At 32.9% G+C, this 16940-nt stretch overlaps 1 protein-coding gene across 4 annotated transcripts in view; it reads left to right on the top strand.

The window, feature by feature from the left end:
• Positions 1 to 16940, top strand: part of CCSER1 (coiled-coil serine rich protein 1) — a 1259018-nt gene that overhangs the window by 692257 nt on the left and 549821 nt on the right. The window contains exon 10 of one of the 4 annotated variants that reach the window (XM_022582341.2): positions 1672 to 15319. The exons of the other annotated variants lie outside the window; for them this stretch is intronic. Coding sequence (XP_022438049.1) covers positions 1672 to 1731 — 60 coding nt within the window. The 3' untranslated portion in view covers positions 1732 to 15319. Of the gene's footprint in view, positions 1 to 1671; positions 15320 to 16940 lie in introns of those variants that run through there. 4 annotated transcript variants of the gene reach the window in all.

The following is a 16940-nucleotide window of genomic DNA, read 5'->3' as shown; positions in this document are numbered from 1 at the left end:
TATACAGTCATTTTTTAAATAAAAGTAAAGAAGGGTATTCCAGGCACTGAGATTGTAGCAGTGAACAAGAAATAGACAGGTTTTCTTTCTTCGTGAACCTCATATTCTAGTGGATGAGGACAGAAAATGAATTAGGAATGAAGAAATTGGTAAGAGAATTTCACACAGTGATGAGGGGTGATGTAAATAAGCAGAAAGATGAGATTAAGAGATGACGTCAGGTGAAGTAGGAATACTTGTGTCTAGAAAGGACTCATTATGGAAGACCTGAGGATGTTGCTTTTGAGCTGTAACCTGAGTGATGGGTCAGCTGTTCACAAAACTGGAACAAGCCTCTTAACAGGAAAAATCAGATTATGAAGAAGAGTCACCTTCCAGTACTGCTTGCTGCTTTAGGACTGACTCACATTAGTTTTGGTCTTGGCTTCCTACTTAAAGTCTCTACACATTCTAATCTATATATCTAATCTATATATGCACCACAGATAAATCTAAAAGAAATAAACACAAACACACAGCTTACACTGTGTTGTATTTCTACTTTAAAACTCTCTCTTAATGGCTCACTAAGGCTTAAAGGATAAAATCCACATTCCTCAAACCAGCGTCATAGCTGCTAAAATTACATCCTTTCCTACTTACGCAATTTTAGCTCTAACTGTTCCCAAACATAAACCTTTTATTCCACTTAAGCTGCTCCAACACAAATTGCTGTTTCTTGTCTCCGTTTTTGTTCAGTGTTTTGGTTCGTTTGTTTTGTTTTTAACTGTTTTATTTAGAATGCCCCTCCCCTATAATGTATCTCTCTTTTTAGGCCCAGCTCCACTCCCATTTGATTTGGCCACTCAAACTGGGAGTGATCTCTCTTTCTATAGAACAATTTCAGCAGTTACTGGTCCTATATAACCTATCCTGTAGTTGTCAGTACTAGATATTGTTATCAGTTCTATATATTGACATATATAGCTCCTATGTATTGACATAGAACTTACTGTCTTGTAGTATGGCTTATCTTTTCTATATTCATTTCTATCTCTCCAACCGAATTCTACATGCCTTGGAGGCAGCTGCCATATTCTATACTTCTTGGATCCTATATTTCTTTTTATACACATTACCTGGACAAGGAGTTCCTTTTTTTAAAGGTGAAGTATTTTGAAATGTTTTAATTTCCTATCACATAAAACTGCAATAAAGTATAGAGATTTCAAAATAATAATAATTGCAACAGATTGAAAATTCTTTTGGAGCTTTACAAAAAGGAGATTTACAAAAAGGAGAGCCAGATGGACTTACCTATTAATCATTTAGTTTTTTGGAAATGAAGAATACATTAAAAGGTGAGGAAAACTCGTTTTTTTACTCCACTTACAAAACCAGAGAAATAAAATTTTGCTAATTGGTCTTCACTCCTTCACCTTGCTTTTGGTAGTAAAGTATTTAATTGGAAGTTGGGAGCCTGGAAACATTACTAATACAAATATTTTTATTAAGTTTTAATAGCAATATTTACTTAGAAAGTCATAAGTAGAATAGGCTTATGTTGGTATGTTGGTCTGTGTTTTTTAATTTGTGTTTAAACATTTTACATCTTCATATTGAGTAAAATTTCCTTTCATTTTATTAATTTGATGTCATTCATTTGTTTATTTTTGTTTTCTTCTTTTCAAGGCCCTGTGGAATCCTACATGCACTGAAGTTTTATTTAAACCAGTACATATTTCAACCTAGGTTAAATCATTATTTGATAAGAAATGTATCACAAATCTGACATGCTAAATATGAAATCAGTTTTCCATTATTTCATGTGTTAGCTATTTCTTGGAGTATGTAATACAGAAATCTTTCCATTCCAGATATTTCACACTTTTTGCATTTGTACACAATTGCATAAAATATTAATGGATGTAGATTAAGCTAACATATTCCTACCTTATTGTATTTTTAAAACAAAAAATAGACTTATTTTTAAATTGTCTCTATATGCAGCTATTCTGAAGTGTAATATTCCACTTGGCAGGACATATTTTTTTGTTCAACCTTCTCATCCATGTCATTTGTCTCTCTGGTTATAGTCTGTTTAATTTCACCATATATTCTATGCACATTAAGTTTCAAAACAGTGCTTCTAGTTTCCCCCATCCTAGTGTGACAGGTCTTACCGAAGAACTAAGTTACCTCTGTTTTTCCCTTGCATTGAGATCAAAAGATGAAAACAGTATGTCTTCAAACGAAATAAATCATGAAGAGTCTTATTCTAACTGTAGAAAGTAAAAAAACTTACTTCTATCTCTAAATAAGTGAAGAAAGTTTTTTGGCTATTGACCTCATATTGAGGGAAGTTTGTTGAATGTGTCATTAAAAAAAACCTGTCTCCTGGACTTGGCATCACTGCCCGATTTCTGTGTGTCTTTGTTTATTACCTTTCTGTAATAGCTCACTTTAATTATCAAATGGCTGGGTAGCAACAAGGCACTCTTGAGTGTTGTAGTTTATTGCAAGGATAAGTGACAGAACCCAAAGGATGTCGCAGTGTTGTGGTGCAGGACAACAGAAGAGCCATAGAGCTAAGGAGAGGAAAGCAGGTTTTACTGAATTCCCTATATTTTTTAAACAGGAAATGAAATAATCATGGTTAATGATGGTAACATTTAGAAATATGCTATAAAATTTCTTAAATTATTTGAATTATTATGTAACATATAATATGCATGATCAAATGTTGGGTTTAAACCATGGTATTAAAACTGTAAATATATTTATTTACTTGAAAACATTGTATGTGTCCTTGTTGACTTTGCTGCTTAAAACATCCTTTTATGATTCAAGATGCGAAAACATTTTTGTTTCTCTAACAGTTTTCTAGAGTTTATTCTTTTATTCTGTTCTTATCTCTTTCTATTTATTGTCTTATTTTAACATTTGAAACCCATAAATGTAGATAATGTAAGAAATTCTATTACCTGCAATAAAGCACTCCTCTGATAAAGATTTTTATCAGCTTGAATGGTCAATATCATTTTGAAGAAGAAGAAAGAATTCAATTAAAGATATTTTGACTAGGATGCAAGGGAAAAAAGAAATGTATTAGCAAGTAGATTAAGTCAATAAAGAAAGGTACTTCTTTCCTCAAAAGCAATGTAGCAAAAATTGTCAATACAGACAAAAAAGCCACCTAACCTGAAAAGCTACCATTTTATGATTGCTCTTTAACACCAGTAAGACATTTCAGGCTGCTTCCTCAGAAACCCTTTTTTTTTTTCTTTCATGTAATTTTTCTTTTTTAATGGGATTGTGCTGAATATACATCAATGAACATGTTTCTAGGTTAATTTTACTTTCATGGTGAAATATATTCAGACTCTCCAGAAATGTTTATTATGTAGTTTGTCCATTTAACTATTAAAATGTTTTACATTTCTTCAATTACATTAAACGTGAATTAAAAATACGGATTAATGGCATGGTTAGTTTTTAGAAAAATGTGCAAGAACCATTATAATTACTGCACTGTATTCCAAGGTGTAACAAAACTGAGGTTGATGATTGTTTCTCAAAGAAGTAGCAAGAAGCATAATAGTATATCTGACAGCTGCAAATAGCGCAGCATCAGTATTTATTAGTGAAAGGAGCATTATGCTATACTATTATGCCTCCATATCTGTCTGAAATACCCTGACAATAATTAACTAAAAATAAGAGATGAACAAGCTTAATTATATTTATTTTCCAAATGAGTGAAGTGGAATTTGAAGAGGTTGGGTGACTTTCTCAAGTTCATGTAACTTTTCTAACAGACACTAAAAGTTCTAGATTGTGCTGTAGGTGTTTCAGATCAAAAGTCAGGATTTTGTTTTGTTTTCCTGATTTCAGAATACTGGTGAACTGCATTATTGCAAAATTCAGTACAAATTATACATGGATTACGTATGTGAATATATACACACTTGTATATTATACAGGCATTATATATTATTAAAGGTTGAGTTTATCTTAAATCTGCATTATAGTCTAGGCTTAATGGTGATGATATAGATTTACTATGTGAATACCTGTCTAAGATGAATAATATATGAGCTAAGGAATTTATTTTATAATATTAAGAATTATTTTTTCAAACATAAAGAAGTGCTTAGAAGGAAAACCAGGAAGAGTTTTGCTAGATGTTTTAACAGTTATTAACACATATTTTATTTATATCTTGAATCATTTTGAAAATTTAATTTTTCAGTCCCTGAAATGTATGCATGTTAAATGTTCTTATTTATAATATTTTAAAATATAAATCACTTATCATTCTTGGTTAGATTTATGACATATAGCTGTGTTTTAAATGATTTTTTAATGAAGACTCTAAAGTAAGTATATGTTCCTATGCACATGTGATTTTTATTATGGCACACATAAAAACTTCTTTGCTAAAGTTTTCAAAATTGCTATTTTTCATAATTACCTAAATTTGATATTGTTTTAAATATTTGTTTATTTAGAAAACAAAATGTACTTTTCCATATTTAACTTGCTGCTAGAGGCAGGAAAGTCCAAATTTAACAACGGGATGCTTTTCATGATTTTGTGTTTTGTGCCTATATGTTCACACAGGACTCTCTAAATGCAGTTCTATCATATCTTAATTTCTTACATCTAATCACTCTTTCTAAAAGAAATCTTTGTCTTGGTGGTTTTTGGGGCAACAGTAATCGCCATTATGATATGCTGGCACGTTTAAAGAAAAAACTAATATTAATATATATTTTCACACACATCAGTTTCATTTGATGTACGTACTTGACACAAGTCCACATGTCAATGATAGATAGACATACATATCCTCCATTGAAAAGAACTGTTACTCTTGATATTAATAAGCATTAAGAACTGTTAGAATTTCCCATGCCTTCCAAGTGATGTCTGTTGGATATCTAAATTTGCATAATACATTTATACTATTAATTACAATGGAGTAGAGTAGGATAGGCTGTAAAATGGAGAAAAAATGAGAGGTTAGCACTTTTCTTACTTTATTTTTTACTACAAACCAAACATCTTGAGTATATTCATTGGGTGTTCTTTTAACTCTATTTTGTGAAAGCTTTTCTCTTCTCCTCTTTGAATGCTGTACATTGATATACATATAGGAGGTTGATGAACAGGAGGATCAAATGATAATAAAATATTTTCTGGTAAATGTTCCTAATACCTGAAAACTATTTGTTGCATCCTTAATTTATACACATCATGGTCAGATTGTATATACATACACATATATGAAATAAGGAAACCCTTATTTTAAATTATCTTCTTACCAATTTCCTTTTTTAAAGAGGAGGAAATTTGATGAAGTAGCATTGAGTATTCCTAGGAAAGAAAGGGAAAGAGCAATGACAAATATAAATGCAAAACAGATTCTGACGAAGAAAAACAACAAAGCAAGGGTAAAATGATTGTTGCATACTTCCCCTTAAGATTTAGTTTAGATTTTCTTTTAAGCTTCCAATTTAAAAAATATATATAAAACTTAAAAGATGAAAGAAGTCTCCCCTCAGCTATAAAGTAGAAGAGCCAGTAGCTTAAACTTTGATAAATAGTCTGGAAGCCTTGTGTATTAATACATGTTGAATATAATGACCAGGGAGAGTGAATAAATGTCATGCCTTTTTACTCAGGCTCTTCATGGAAGATTTCTTCTTCATAAAGTTGGCAAGATTCTTGACCTGGAAAGAGATTTATGTGTATCTTTTTTTCCACTAAGAATACCAGAGTAAACTTGAAAGAACAAGTAACTTCATTTGGCAGTAAATATGCTACACGGATTTTAATTTTCTCTGCATCATGGTTTATGATGTTTAAGAAGTTACTGTGTTAATGTAGATTCAGTGTTTAATTTATATTACTAGTACAATTTTTATACAACTTTATGATTTTTTGGAGATCTTTTTATACAACTTTATGATTTTTTGGAGATCTTTATCATCATACTGCCATTTTGGTTGTAGCCACATGAATTTGAAGAATAGGATCCTGAAAATGAATGAGTAATCTCTGAAAACCTAACTTTTCTGTTTTAGTAATGCAAATACAACATAAGTAAAAAATTATATATGCATAAACCCATACTCTATATTGTTTTTCTAATGCTTTTTATCATAGTGTAACCTTTAGAAGCCCAAAATAACTTTAAATTAGTTTGATTTTTAAAAGTGAAAAGCATCTTGTAGTAGAATGTGATGTATACATTGGAAATTTATTGCTAGTTTTTAATGAAAAAGAATATGCAGTATCTGGTGAGCGAGCACAAAAGATCAGATGATCAAATAAGACTCATACAAATCATAGATCTTAGCCAATATCAAGCTTATACTAATCATTTCAAAGGTACTGGCCATCATGCTCCAGTGAAAGAGGAAAGAGGTCTGCCAGGTTGGGGACAGCTCTCCCAGTTCTTTTATCCCACTTTGGAATCCACTCTGATTCAAGCTAAGAGATCAGATTTCCAAGTGAGATTTTATGGAGTTACCTCACACAGCGGGAGAAATGTTTCATTGATGAAGTATCTTCATTTTATGTCCCAACAATATGAATTCTTCAGGGAGCCATGTTCATAAAGATTCTAAGTTTATTTACTCAAATCAATCCTTAACCAGCAGCATACTGTTATAATTTCCATTGATAAGGACCCTCCTTCCAGCAGCTATTACTAGTTTATTTTCCTGGAGATCTAGTTTTTATGTTGACAAGGTTAGAAGAGGTTACCTCCCTTCTTTTACTTCCCCTGGAGAAAAGCCAGTTGCTTTAACTCTCCCTTCTCACCTGCTCCATTTCCACAGTTCATTCTGAAAGTGATATTATATTGGAGTGGAATGAAGCCCAGTGTCCTGGATTTTTCATTTCTCTTTAATTGAAAGGAGAAGACCTTATAGAAAGTTTATCTGACCAAAATTGCACTTGTTTTGGGTTTCTTTTCTTTGTTTTCAATGTTTCAAAACAGTTTGAGGCAAGAGTTAGGAGATTGCTTTTCCTGGAGATTATGTTTCCCTTTATTTTTCACTTAAGGCAAGCTTTCATGAATTGCAGTTTTTGAAAGTCAAGAAATTTGTGATTCAATTGGGGGAAAAAATTAAAATTCCTTAAAATAAAGTTTTTGTTAATTGATGTATGCTGTAATATACCACATAAGAGACGGTCAGCTTATTTAAATTTATATGTCATATTTAAAGTTATAAATACTTGTTTTATTCTTTGTTTCCATTTGCTATTTATACAAAATTACTCCTGTTGGGACGATAATCCATTCAACTAATTGGAATAGAGTATATTCTTCATTTTCTTCTTTCAGTTATACTATATACCTCATTATGTATTTTATTGAATATAAAATGTCTAGTTTTAAGATATTTGGGATGGGGTTTATTTATGTAAAACCTCTGTTGTTTTGTATTTACATCCATTTGGTATATATAAAAAGTACACTAGAGAAATTCCCATAAGAGAAAACACATATAAGAAAAACTGAATCCAATATCTGCAGCCTGATTTATCTGTTCTGTTGCTGTTCCACAAACAGAGTGTGTTGTTTCTACCAAGTCTTAGTGCCTTTACTCACATCAGTCCCCTAACCTGTAGAGCTGTTTCTTTTCTCTCAACTTGTTCACATGAAGAGGAAACCGAGTTCCATATTCCCAGGATTCTCCAGGCATAATTAAATTCTACTCTAAATCATTCTGCCGCTTAATTATGGCTACCATTTTTTTATTTTGCTATGTGTCAAGTGCTGTTTTAAAGGCTTTACATGTTTTAAGTATTAATTCTTCACAAAAGCCTATGAGGGAGCTACTGTTACATGACACCATTTTGCAAGCAAGAAAGCTGAAATATAGAGAAGTTAAGAAATTTGCACCAAATTGCATTACTAGAAAGTTAGTGGGCTGTGTTTAAGCATAGGCCCTCTGGATCTAGAGCCTGCACTTTATTATTTTTTTTTATTTTTTTAACTTTTTAATTGAAGTATAGCTGATTTACAATGTTACCTTAGTTTGAAGTGTAAACCATACCGATTCAGTGCTTTACAGAATAACTCCATTTAAAATTACTGCCAAATATTGGCTGTATTCCCTGTCCTATACAATATATCCTTGTAGCTTACAAGCTATACGTAGTAGTTTGTAGCTTTTAATCCCTTACCCTTAGCTTGCACCTTCCCCTTCCCTCTCCCCACTGGTAACCACTAGTTTGTTCTCTGTATCTGTAAGTCTGTTTCTTTTTTGTTATATTCACTTGTTTTTTTTGAAGATTCCACATGTAAGTGATATCATATGGTATTTGTCTTTCTCTGTCTGACTTACTTCAGTGACATACACCCTCCAATTTCGTCCATGTTGTTGCAAATGATAAAATTTCATTTTTATAGCTGAGTAATATTCCATTGTGTGTATATATATATATATATATATATATGTATGTATCACATATTCTTTATTGATTCATCTGCTGATGGACACTTAGGTTGCTTCCATATCTTGGCTATTGTAAATAACGCTTCTGTGAACTTTGGGGTGTATGCATCTTTTTGAATAGTGTTTTCATTTTCTTTGGATATATACCCAGGTGTGGAATTGCTGTAAAATATGGTAGTTCTATTTTTAGTTTCTTGAGGAACCCCTGTACATCCATGTTGGCTGCACTAATTTACATTCCCACCCACAGTGTACTAGGGTTCCCTTTTCTCCACATCTCACCAACATTTGTTGTTCGTGGGTTTTTTGATGATGCCATTCTAGCTGGCATGAGGTGATAGCTCATTGTGGTTTTCATCTGCATTTCTCTGACGATTAGTAATGTTGAGCATTTTTCATTTTCATTGCCTATTGGTCATCTGTATGTCTTCTCTGTAAAAATGTCTATTCAGGTCTTCTGCCTATTTTTATGCAGTTTTGTTTGTTTTTTGTTATTAAGTTGTATGAGTAGCTTATGTATTTTTCATATTAATCCCTTGTTGGTCATCATTTGCAAGTATTTTCTCCCATTCAGTAGGTTGTCTTTCTATTTTGTCCATGGTTTCCTTTGCTATGCAAAACCTTTTTAATTTTAATTAGGCCCATTTGTGGGTTTTTTGGGGGGGTTTTTTGGGTTTTTTTGGTACGCGGGCCTCTCACTGTTGTGGCCTCTCCCATTGCGGAACACGGGCTCCGGATGCACAGGCTCAGCAGCCATGGCTCACGGGCCCAGCCGCTCTGTGGCATGTGGGATCTTCCCGGACCGGGGCACGAACCCGTGTCCCATGCATTGGCAGGCAGACTCTCAACCACTGTGCCGCCAGGGAAGCCCCATTTGTGTATTTTTGCTTTTGTTTCCTTTACTTTAGGAGACAGATCCAAGAAGATATTGCTGTGATTTATATCAAAGAGTGTTCTGCCTATGTTTTCTTTTAGGATTTTTATGATTTCTGGTTCATAGTTAGGTCTTTAATCCATTTTCAGTTTTTTTGTATATGGTATGAGAAAATGTTCTAATTTCGTTCTTTTACATGCAGCTGCCCAGTTTTCCCAGCATCACTTATTAGCAAGACTGTCTTTTCTCCATTGTGTACTTTTGCCTTCTTTGCTGTAAATTGACTGTAGGTGTGTGGGTTTATATCTGGGCTCTGTATTCTGTTCCATGGATCTATATGTCTGTTTCTTTGCCAGTACTATACTGTTTTGATTTCTGTAGCTCTGTAGTATAGTATGAAGTCCATGAGCATGATGCCTCCAGCTTTGTTCTTTTTTGTCAAGATTGCTTTTGTAGTTTGGGGTTATTTGTGGTTTCATATAAATTTTAGTATTATTTGTTCTAGTCCTGTGAAAAATGTCATGAATATTTTGATAGAGATTGCACTAATTCTGTATCTTGCTTTGGGTAGTATGGCTGTTTTAATAATATTAATCCTTCTAATTCATGAACATGGGATATATTTCCATTTCTTTACATCATCTTCAGTTTCCTTCATCAGTGTTTTAAGATTTACAAAGTATAGGTCCTTCACCTCCTTGGTTAAGTTTATTCCTAGGTATTTTGTTCTTTTTGATGCAGTTTTAAGCAGGATTGTTCTCTTGCTTTTTCTTTCTGATAGTTCATTATTAGTGTATAGAAAAGCAACAGATTTCTGTATATTAATCTTATATCCTGCAACTTTACTGAATTCAGTTGTTCTAATAGTTTTTCAGTGGAGACATTAGGGTTTTAGAAAACCCTAATGACATCATACAGTATGAGGCCATCTACAATTAGTGACAATTTTACTTCTTACCTTATAATTTGGTTGCCTCTTATTTATTTATTTTTTCCTTGTCCGATTGCTGTGGCTGGGAGTTTCAATACTATGTAAGTGAAAGTGGGAGGAGTGGGCATTTTTGTTTTGTTCCTGATTTTAAAGGAAAAACTTTGTTTTTCCCCATTAAGTATGATGTTAGCTGTGGGTTTGTCATATATGGCTTTTTTTATGTTGAGATATGTTCTCTCTGTACCAACTTTGATAAGAGTTTTTATCATGAATAAATGTTTAATGTTATCAATTTTTTATGCATCTATTGCAATGATCTTGTGATTTTTATTCTTCCTTTTTTAATGTAGTGTGTCACATTGATTGATTTTTGGATATTGAACTATCCTTGCATTCCGAGGGTAAATCCCACTTGATCATGGTGCATGATCCTTTTTATATATTGTTGAATTCAGTTTGCTAACAATTTTTTGAGGATTTTTGCATCTGTATTCATTAGAGATATTGGCCTATACTTTTCTTTTTTTTTTTTTAATGTTTGTCTGGTTTTGGTATCGGTTTGTTGTTTGGGTAATGGTCTCATGGAATGAATTTGGGAGTATTCCCTTATCTTCAGTTTTTTGGAATAATTTGAGAAGGATAGGTATTAGCTCTTGTTTATATGCTTGGTATAATTACCCTGTGAAAACATTCAGTCCTGGACTTTTACTTGTTGGGAGTTTTTTGATTACTTATTTAATTTCACTACTAATGATTTATCTGTTCAGATTAGCTACTTCTTCCTGATTCAGTCTTGGAAGATTGTATGTTTCTAGAAATTTATCCATTTCTTCTAGATTCCATAAACAAAGATCAGTACTTTAAAATCTGATAAACTTGCTGTTTAAAGCACTGGTCTTTGTTTATTTTTTTTCCAGAGCAATTATAATTATGAATAACCATACTAGTATTATAAACATAAGCAAATGAAAGGTACTGTAGTTCCTGGTGGAGAGAATAATGGCTAATGTTTATTAGGTGCTACTGTGTGCCAAGCAATATTCTAAATGCTTTATGTGTTGTCTCATGTAATCTTAAACAAAAACAAGATAGATTCTATTATTCTCATTTTACAGAGGAGGAGGATATTAAGGCACAGCAAGGTGATGTAAAATTCCCAAAGTGATATCATACGAGTGATGAGAGAGCTGCGTTATGAATCCAAGTGGTCTTGTTTCCAGAATTCACCCCCTAATCACTTCACTATGTGGTGCCCCCAATAGAATGCAATAACTGAATCCATGGTTATGCTGCAGAAACAATTCCAAATTTTAGTGACTTCAGTATCTTTTATTTGTTTCTTTATTGCTCCTGTCTATTGCTGGCCAACAGACAGCTCTCTGCCCTCACTGTAAGACTCAGGTTGGTGGAACAATCTTCATCTGTTATGTTGCAGCCTATGAGAGAAAGAGTGTCATAAATTGCACAATGGGTCTTAAACTTCCACTCAGAAATGTCATATGACACTTCTCACGTTTCATTGGTCAAAATAAATTAAGTTGTGTAGTCACAGCTAGTAAAATCCAAAGGGCAGGGAGGACAAATCAGTCATATGCCCAGAAGTGGGAAAACCGTGAAAAACTGGCACACAGCACCAATGACTACTATTACATCTTTCTACTTTTCTCTGAAATAAGCTGGTTTTAATTAAAATGTGAAAATTACTATTTGGTAAGTATGCTGACATAAACATCATTTGATTCCATCATAGTTTTCAGAAAAACCTAATTCAAAAATTTCTAATTCTGTAAGTGAATATCCCTCTGTAAAATATTGTGTGTATATAATGCTGTCTCAATTTTTGACATATGACATACATATATTACTTGTACCATATTCTTCAGATATATTTCAGTCATTTCACTAGATTTTGAAATATTTCTATTTTTAATAAAACATTTCTGTTTATAATCAACAATCTACTGAGTTGCCTAGCATTTGTTGATGTTACCACAGTAATATTCTAGCTTGTTTTAACTATTTTAAAATAAATGATCATACCCATATCTATAATAGAGAGTTTTTTTTCTGGGCTACTTGATTCTAAGTATCGTTAGTGTACTTGTCAGAATAATTCATAGTGACAGTGCTATTCCACCAACATTTTTTAGTCATTTACCTCCTTAAACCTTATCATTAAGCACATTTTTCCTCTGGAAGTATCTCTAGAGATTTTAAGTGACAAGTATAATATTTTAAATGTGTGAACAAAAATGACTTTCTTGTTCCCAAACAATACGCTATGCTTGATTCAGAAAGAGATAATTTGCATCAACTGAAACAAATAGGTTTCCTTTAATTTTTTCCCCTCTCATTTAATGTTAAAGCCTACCAAATTATCTCCTAAGTCATGTATTATATTTTCAACTTTTATGATGCAAACAACAATCACCTTCAATTCCCACAATACACAATATACATTTTTCTTTAATGAGAAAATTATCTATTGAAACTTTAATTTGTAAACAAATCAAGCTACATTGTTCTGCATGCCTTCTTTTTACTGTTTGAATATAAAGTGAAATCCTTAGTATTATTTCCTTCCAGTCTATAATTAATTTGTTGATTCCAATATACTAATTGAATCAAGGTATTTGTATTGTAAGTAAAGTAAGTCAACATTCATTATATCAGTATGGTAGTTTGCATTACCAAAGCTATCATTTACTTTAGCTTTAGTCTAAATATAATAATAATATATATTTGTATATATATGAAATTAGGATTCTCACTATTTTAGACTTATCTTTTCCAAATTCATATTCAGAATATAGAAAATAATTATGTAAGTTGAAAGAGGGCATTAATCAAAATGTTAGGAATATATATTTTGTATTCTCAATATTTTATTCACATTTATACTTGTTTATATTTGTATCATACAAGATGAAAAGAAAACTTGTAAATACTAGAAGTATGATTGTTCTATGTATTCCTGTCACAGTTTTGAATTGTATCAATAGAATTTTTAAATATACAAATTATGGAAAGATATTAATCCCTTATGGAAAGATACTAATCCCTAATGTTTGTCAGTAATTAATTTTCTAAGTTTTAAAATATAGGTTGACATTCTTAAGCAATTTTTATGCATTAGAAATATCAAAAAAGCAGAAATAGAAAAATGAAAACCACCAAATCATTGAGTATTTAGTAAGAGGTTATTGTGCATGTAAGAGCAATTTGCAAACTGGGTGCCTTCAAAATCTAAGACTAATATGAAGCTTAGGGGCATGATGTAACAGGTTGACTTAAAAGTGAAAGTGAGGACGTTGCCTACTGTTTATAATGATTGGTTATTACAATGGGTGCTTCTAGAAGGCAGGGATTGGTTAAATTGATTATCTCATACCACTTTTCGGAAGGTGACTTGTTTCTTTTATGATTGTTGGAGTCATTTACAGGAAATAACCCAAGTCGTTTTGATTACATTCATGAAATCAGCTAGATTTAGTTTGCTTATGTGACTTGAATGGTTTTGTCTGCTCAGGGAATTCTCAAGTCCGGTCTCCATTTTGTATCTGATTTAATAATTCCCCACTTTTGGCCATTATTTTAGTAGGCTGAGATTATGACCAGGTAGTATGGCGTGACTCTTGGTTACCACTATTGATGCCAGAAAATCATTTATTTGTTGTTTCCACCAGTTGAGTCATCAGGAAGGAAGGTCATTAGTTGCAGTTAACAACAATTGCATTATCATCATAGGCTTGGGTGGTAAGATCACTGAGCTCTTCAGGTTTTCTAATCCTGATGGATATCATTTGATATGGGAGTGGCTGCTGAAAGGCACTTAAAATCTTTGAGAGAACACAACGCACTAGAGAGGTTAATATGTTGGATATAAGGAAAATAACAGACAAGGATTAAAAAATTCCCCAGAGTAGAGAGTCCCAGAAGCCAGGGTATAATCAACTAAATAACCTAAATGAGTTATAATCAGATTCAAGTTTTACCATTTGAAGTCAATCTATTTTTATTTTTATTTTTTTTATAAATTTATTTTATTTATTTTTGGCTGCATTGGGTCTTCGTTAACTGCATGTGGACTTTCTCTAGTTGCTGCAAGTGGGGGCTACTCTTCATTGTGGTGCACGGGCTTCTCATTGCAATGGCTTCTCATTGTGGAGCATGGGCTCTAGGCACGTGGGCTTCAGTAGTTGTGGCACGTGGGCTCAGTAGTTGTGGCGCACGGGCTTAGTTGCTCCGTGGCCTGTGGGATCTTCCTGAACCAGGGATTGAACCCATGTCCCTTCTATTGGCAGGCCACTTCTTAACCACTGCGCCACCAGAGAAGTCCTACTTTTATTTATTTACTAAGGTGCTTGCTGTGTTAGCAATCACATATCCCCATTATTTAGGACAGGATGAACATGAGGAATTTTTTTTTAATTGAAGTTTAATTTACATACAACATTATATTAGTTTCAGGTGTAAAAACATAATGATTTGACATTTGTATACATTGTGAAGAGATCACCACAATACATCTAGTTACCATCTATCACCATACAAAGTTACGAATTTTTTTTCTTGTGATGAGAACTTTTAAGACTTACTTTCTTAACAGCTTTCAAATTCGCAATACAATGTCATTGATTGTAGTCAACATGATGTACCTTATGTCCCAATGACTTATTTATTTTATAACTAAAATTTGTATCCCTTGATCCCTTTCACCCATTTCTCCCACCCCCAACCACCCTCCCCTCTCACAACTATCAAACTATTGCCTTTATCTATGAGTTTTGTTCCTTTGTTTTCTTTTTCAGATTCCACATATAAGTGAAATCATATGGTACCTGTCTTTAACTTATTTCACTTAGCATAATACCCTCAAGGTCCCTCCGTGTCATCACAAATGGCAAGGTTTAATTCTTTTTTATGGCTGACTAGTATTCCATTGTATCTATATAACACATCTTTCTTACTTATCCATCAGCGAATCCTTAGGTTGTTTCCATATCTTGGCTATTCGAAACAATGCTGCAGTGAACATAGGGGTCCATATATCCTTTCAAATTAATGTTTTTGTTTTCTTTGAATAAGTACCCAGAAGTGGAATTGCTGGATCATGTAGTAGTTTTATTTTTAATTTTTGGGGGAACCTCCATACTGTTTTCCATAGTGGCTGTACCAATTTTCCTTCCCACCAACAGTGCATTAGGTTTCCCTTTAATCCACATCCTCAGCAACACTTGTTATATTTTGTCCTTTTCATAATAACCATTCTGACAGGTATGAGATGATATCACATTTTGTTTTGATTTGCATTACTCTGGTGATTAATGATGTTGAGCATCTTTTCATGTGTCTGTTGGCAATCTGTGTGGCATCTTTGGAAAAATGTCTGTTTGGATTCTCTGCCCATTTTGTAATCAGATTTGTTTGTTATTGAGTTGTATGAGTTCTTTTTATGTTTGGATATTAACCACTTATCAGGTACATGATTTTCAAATATCTTCTTTCATCAGGTAGGTTGCCTTTTTATTCTGTTGATGGTTTTGTTTGCTATGCAGAAGCTTTTCAGTTTGATGTAGTCCCATTTATTCATTTTTGCTTTTGTTTCCATTGTCTTTGGAGTCAGATTTTGTTTGAAATATCACCAGGAGTAGTGTCAAGAAGCTTACTGTCTATGTTTTCTCCTAGAAGTTTTATGATTTCTGGTTTTACATTCAAGTCTTTAATCCATTTTGAATTACGTTTGTGTATGGTTTAAGATAGTGGTCCAGTTTTATTATTTTGCATGTGGCTAGCCAGTTTTCCCTACACTATTTATTTATTTATTTTTAAAGATTGAATTTTATTTATTTTTGGCTGCATTGGGTCTTGGTTGCACACAAGCTTCTCTTGTTGCAGAGCACAGGCTCTAGGTGCACGGGCTTTGGTAGTTGTGGCATATGGGCTTAGATGCTCCGCAGCAAGTGGGATCTTCCCGGATCAGGAATCGAACCTGTGTCCCCTGCATTGGCTTGTGGATTCTTAACCACTACACCACCAGGGGAGTCCCAACCCCTACATCATTTATTTACAAGACTGCCCTTTCCTCATTGTATACACTTGTGTCTTTTGTTATAAATTAATTTACCATCCAGGCTTACGTATACTTCTCGGCTCTCTGTTCTATGTCACTGATCTGTGTCTGTTTTTATGCCAGTACCACACTGTTTTGATTATTATAGCTTTGTAATATGGTCTGAAATCAGGAAGAATGATGCCTCCAACTTCATTCTTCATTATTGGATTGCTTTGGCTATTTGGGAATTTTGTGGTTCGATAGAAATTTTAGGTTTGTTTGTACTGCTTCTATGAAAAATGCCATTGGAATTTTGATAGGAATTCCTTTGAGTAATATGGACATTTTTCAGTATTCTTCCAATCAGTGAGCATGGAATATCTCTCCATTTATGTGTATCCTCTTCAATTTCTTTCATTAATATCTTACAGTTTTCAAAGTGTAGATTTTTCACATCATTGGTTACATTTATTCCTAAGTATGTTATTATTTTTGATGCAATTGTAAGTGGGATTGTCTTCGTAATTTTTATTTCTGATAGTTTTTCGTTGGTACAGAAAAAATGCAAAGATTTTTGTATATTGATTTTTTTTCCCTGCAACTTTACAAAATTTGTTAGTTCTAACA

This window comes from Delphinapterus leucas, chromosome 5 (assembly GCF_059928025.1).
Source record: "Delphinapterus leucas isolate spDelLeu-1000000601 "Yukka" chromosome 5, BTC_Dleu_Yukka2, whole genome shotgun sequence".
NCBI classification, from domain to species: domain Eukaryota; kingdom Metazoa; phylum Chordata; class Mammalia; order Artiodactyla; family Monodontidae; genus Delphinapterus; species Delphinapterus leucas.
This window is presented reverse-complemented; position numbering and strand designations above follow the sequence as displayed.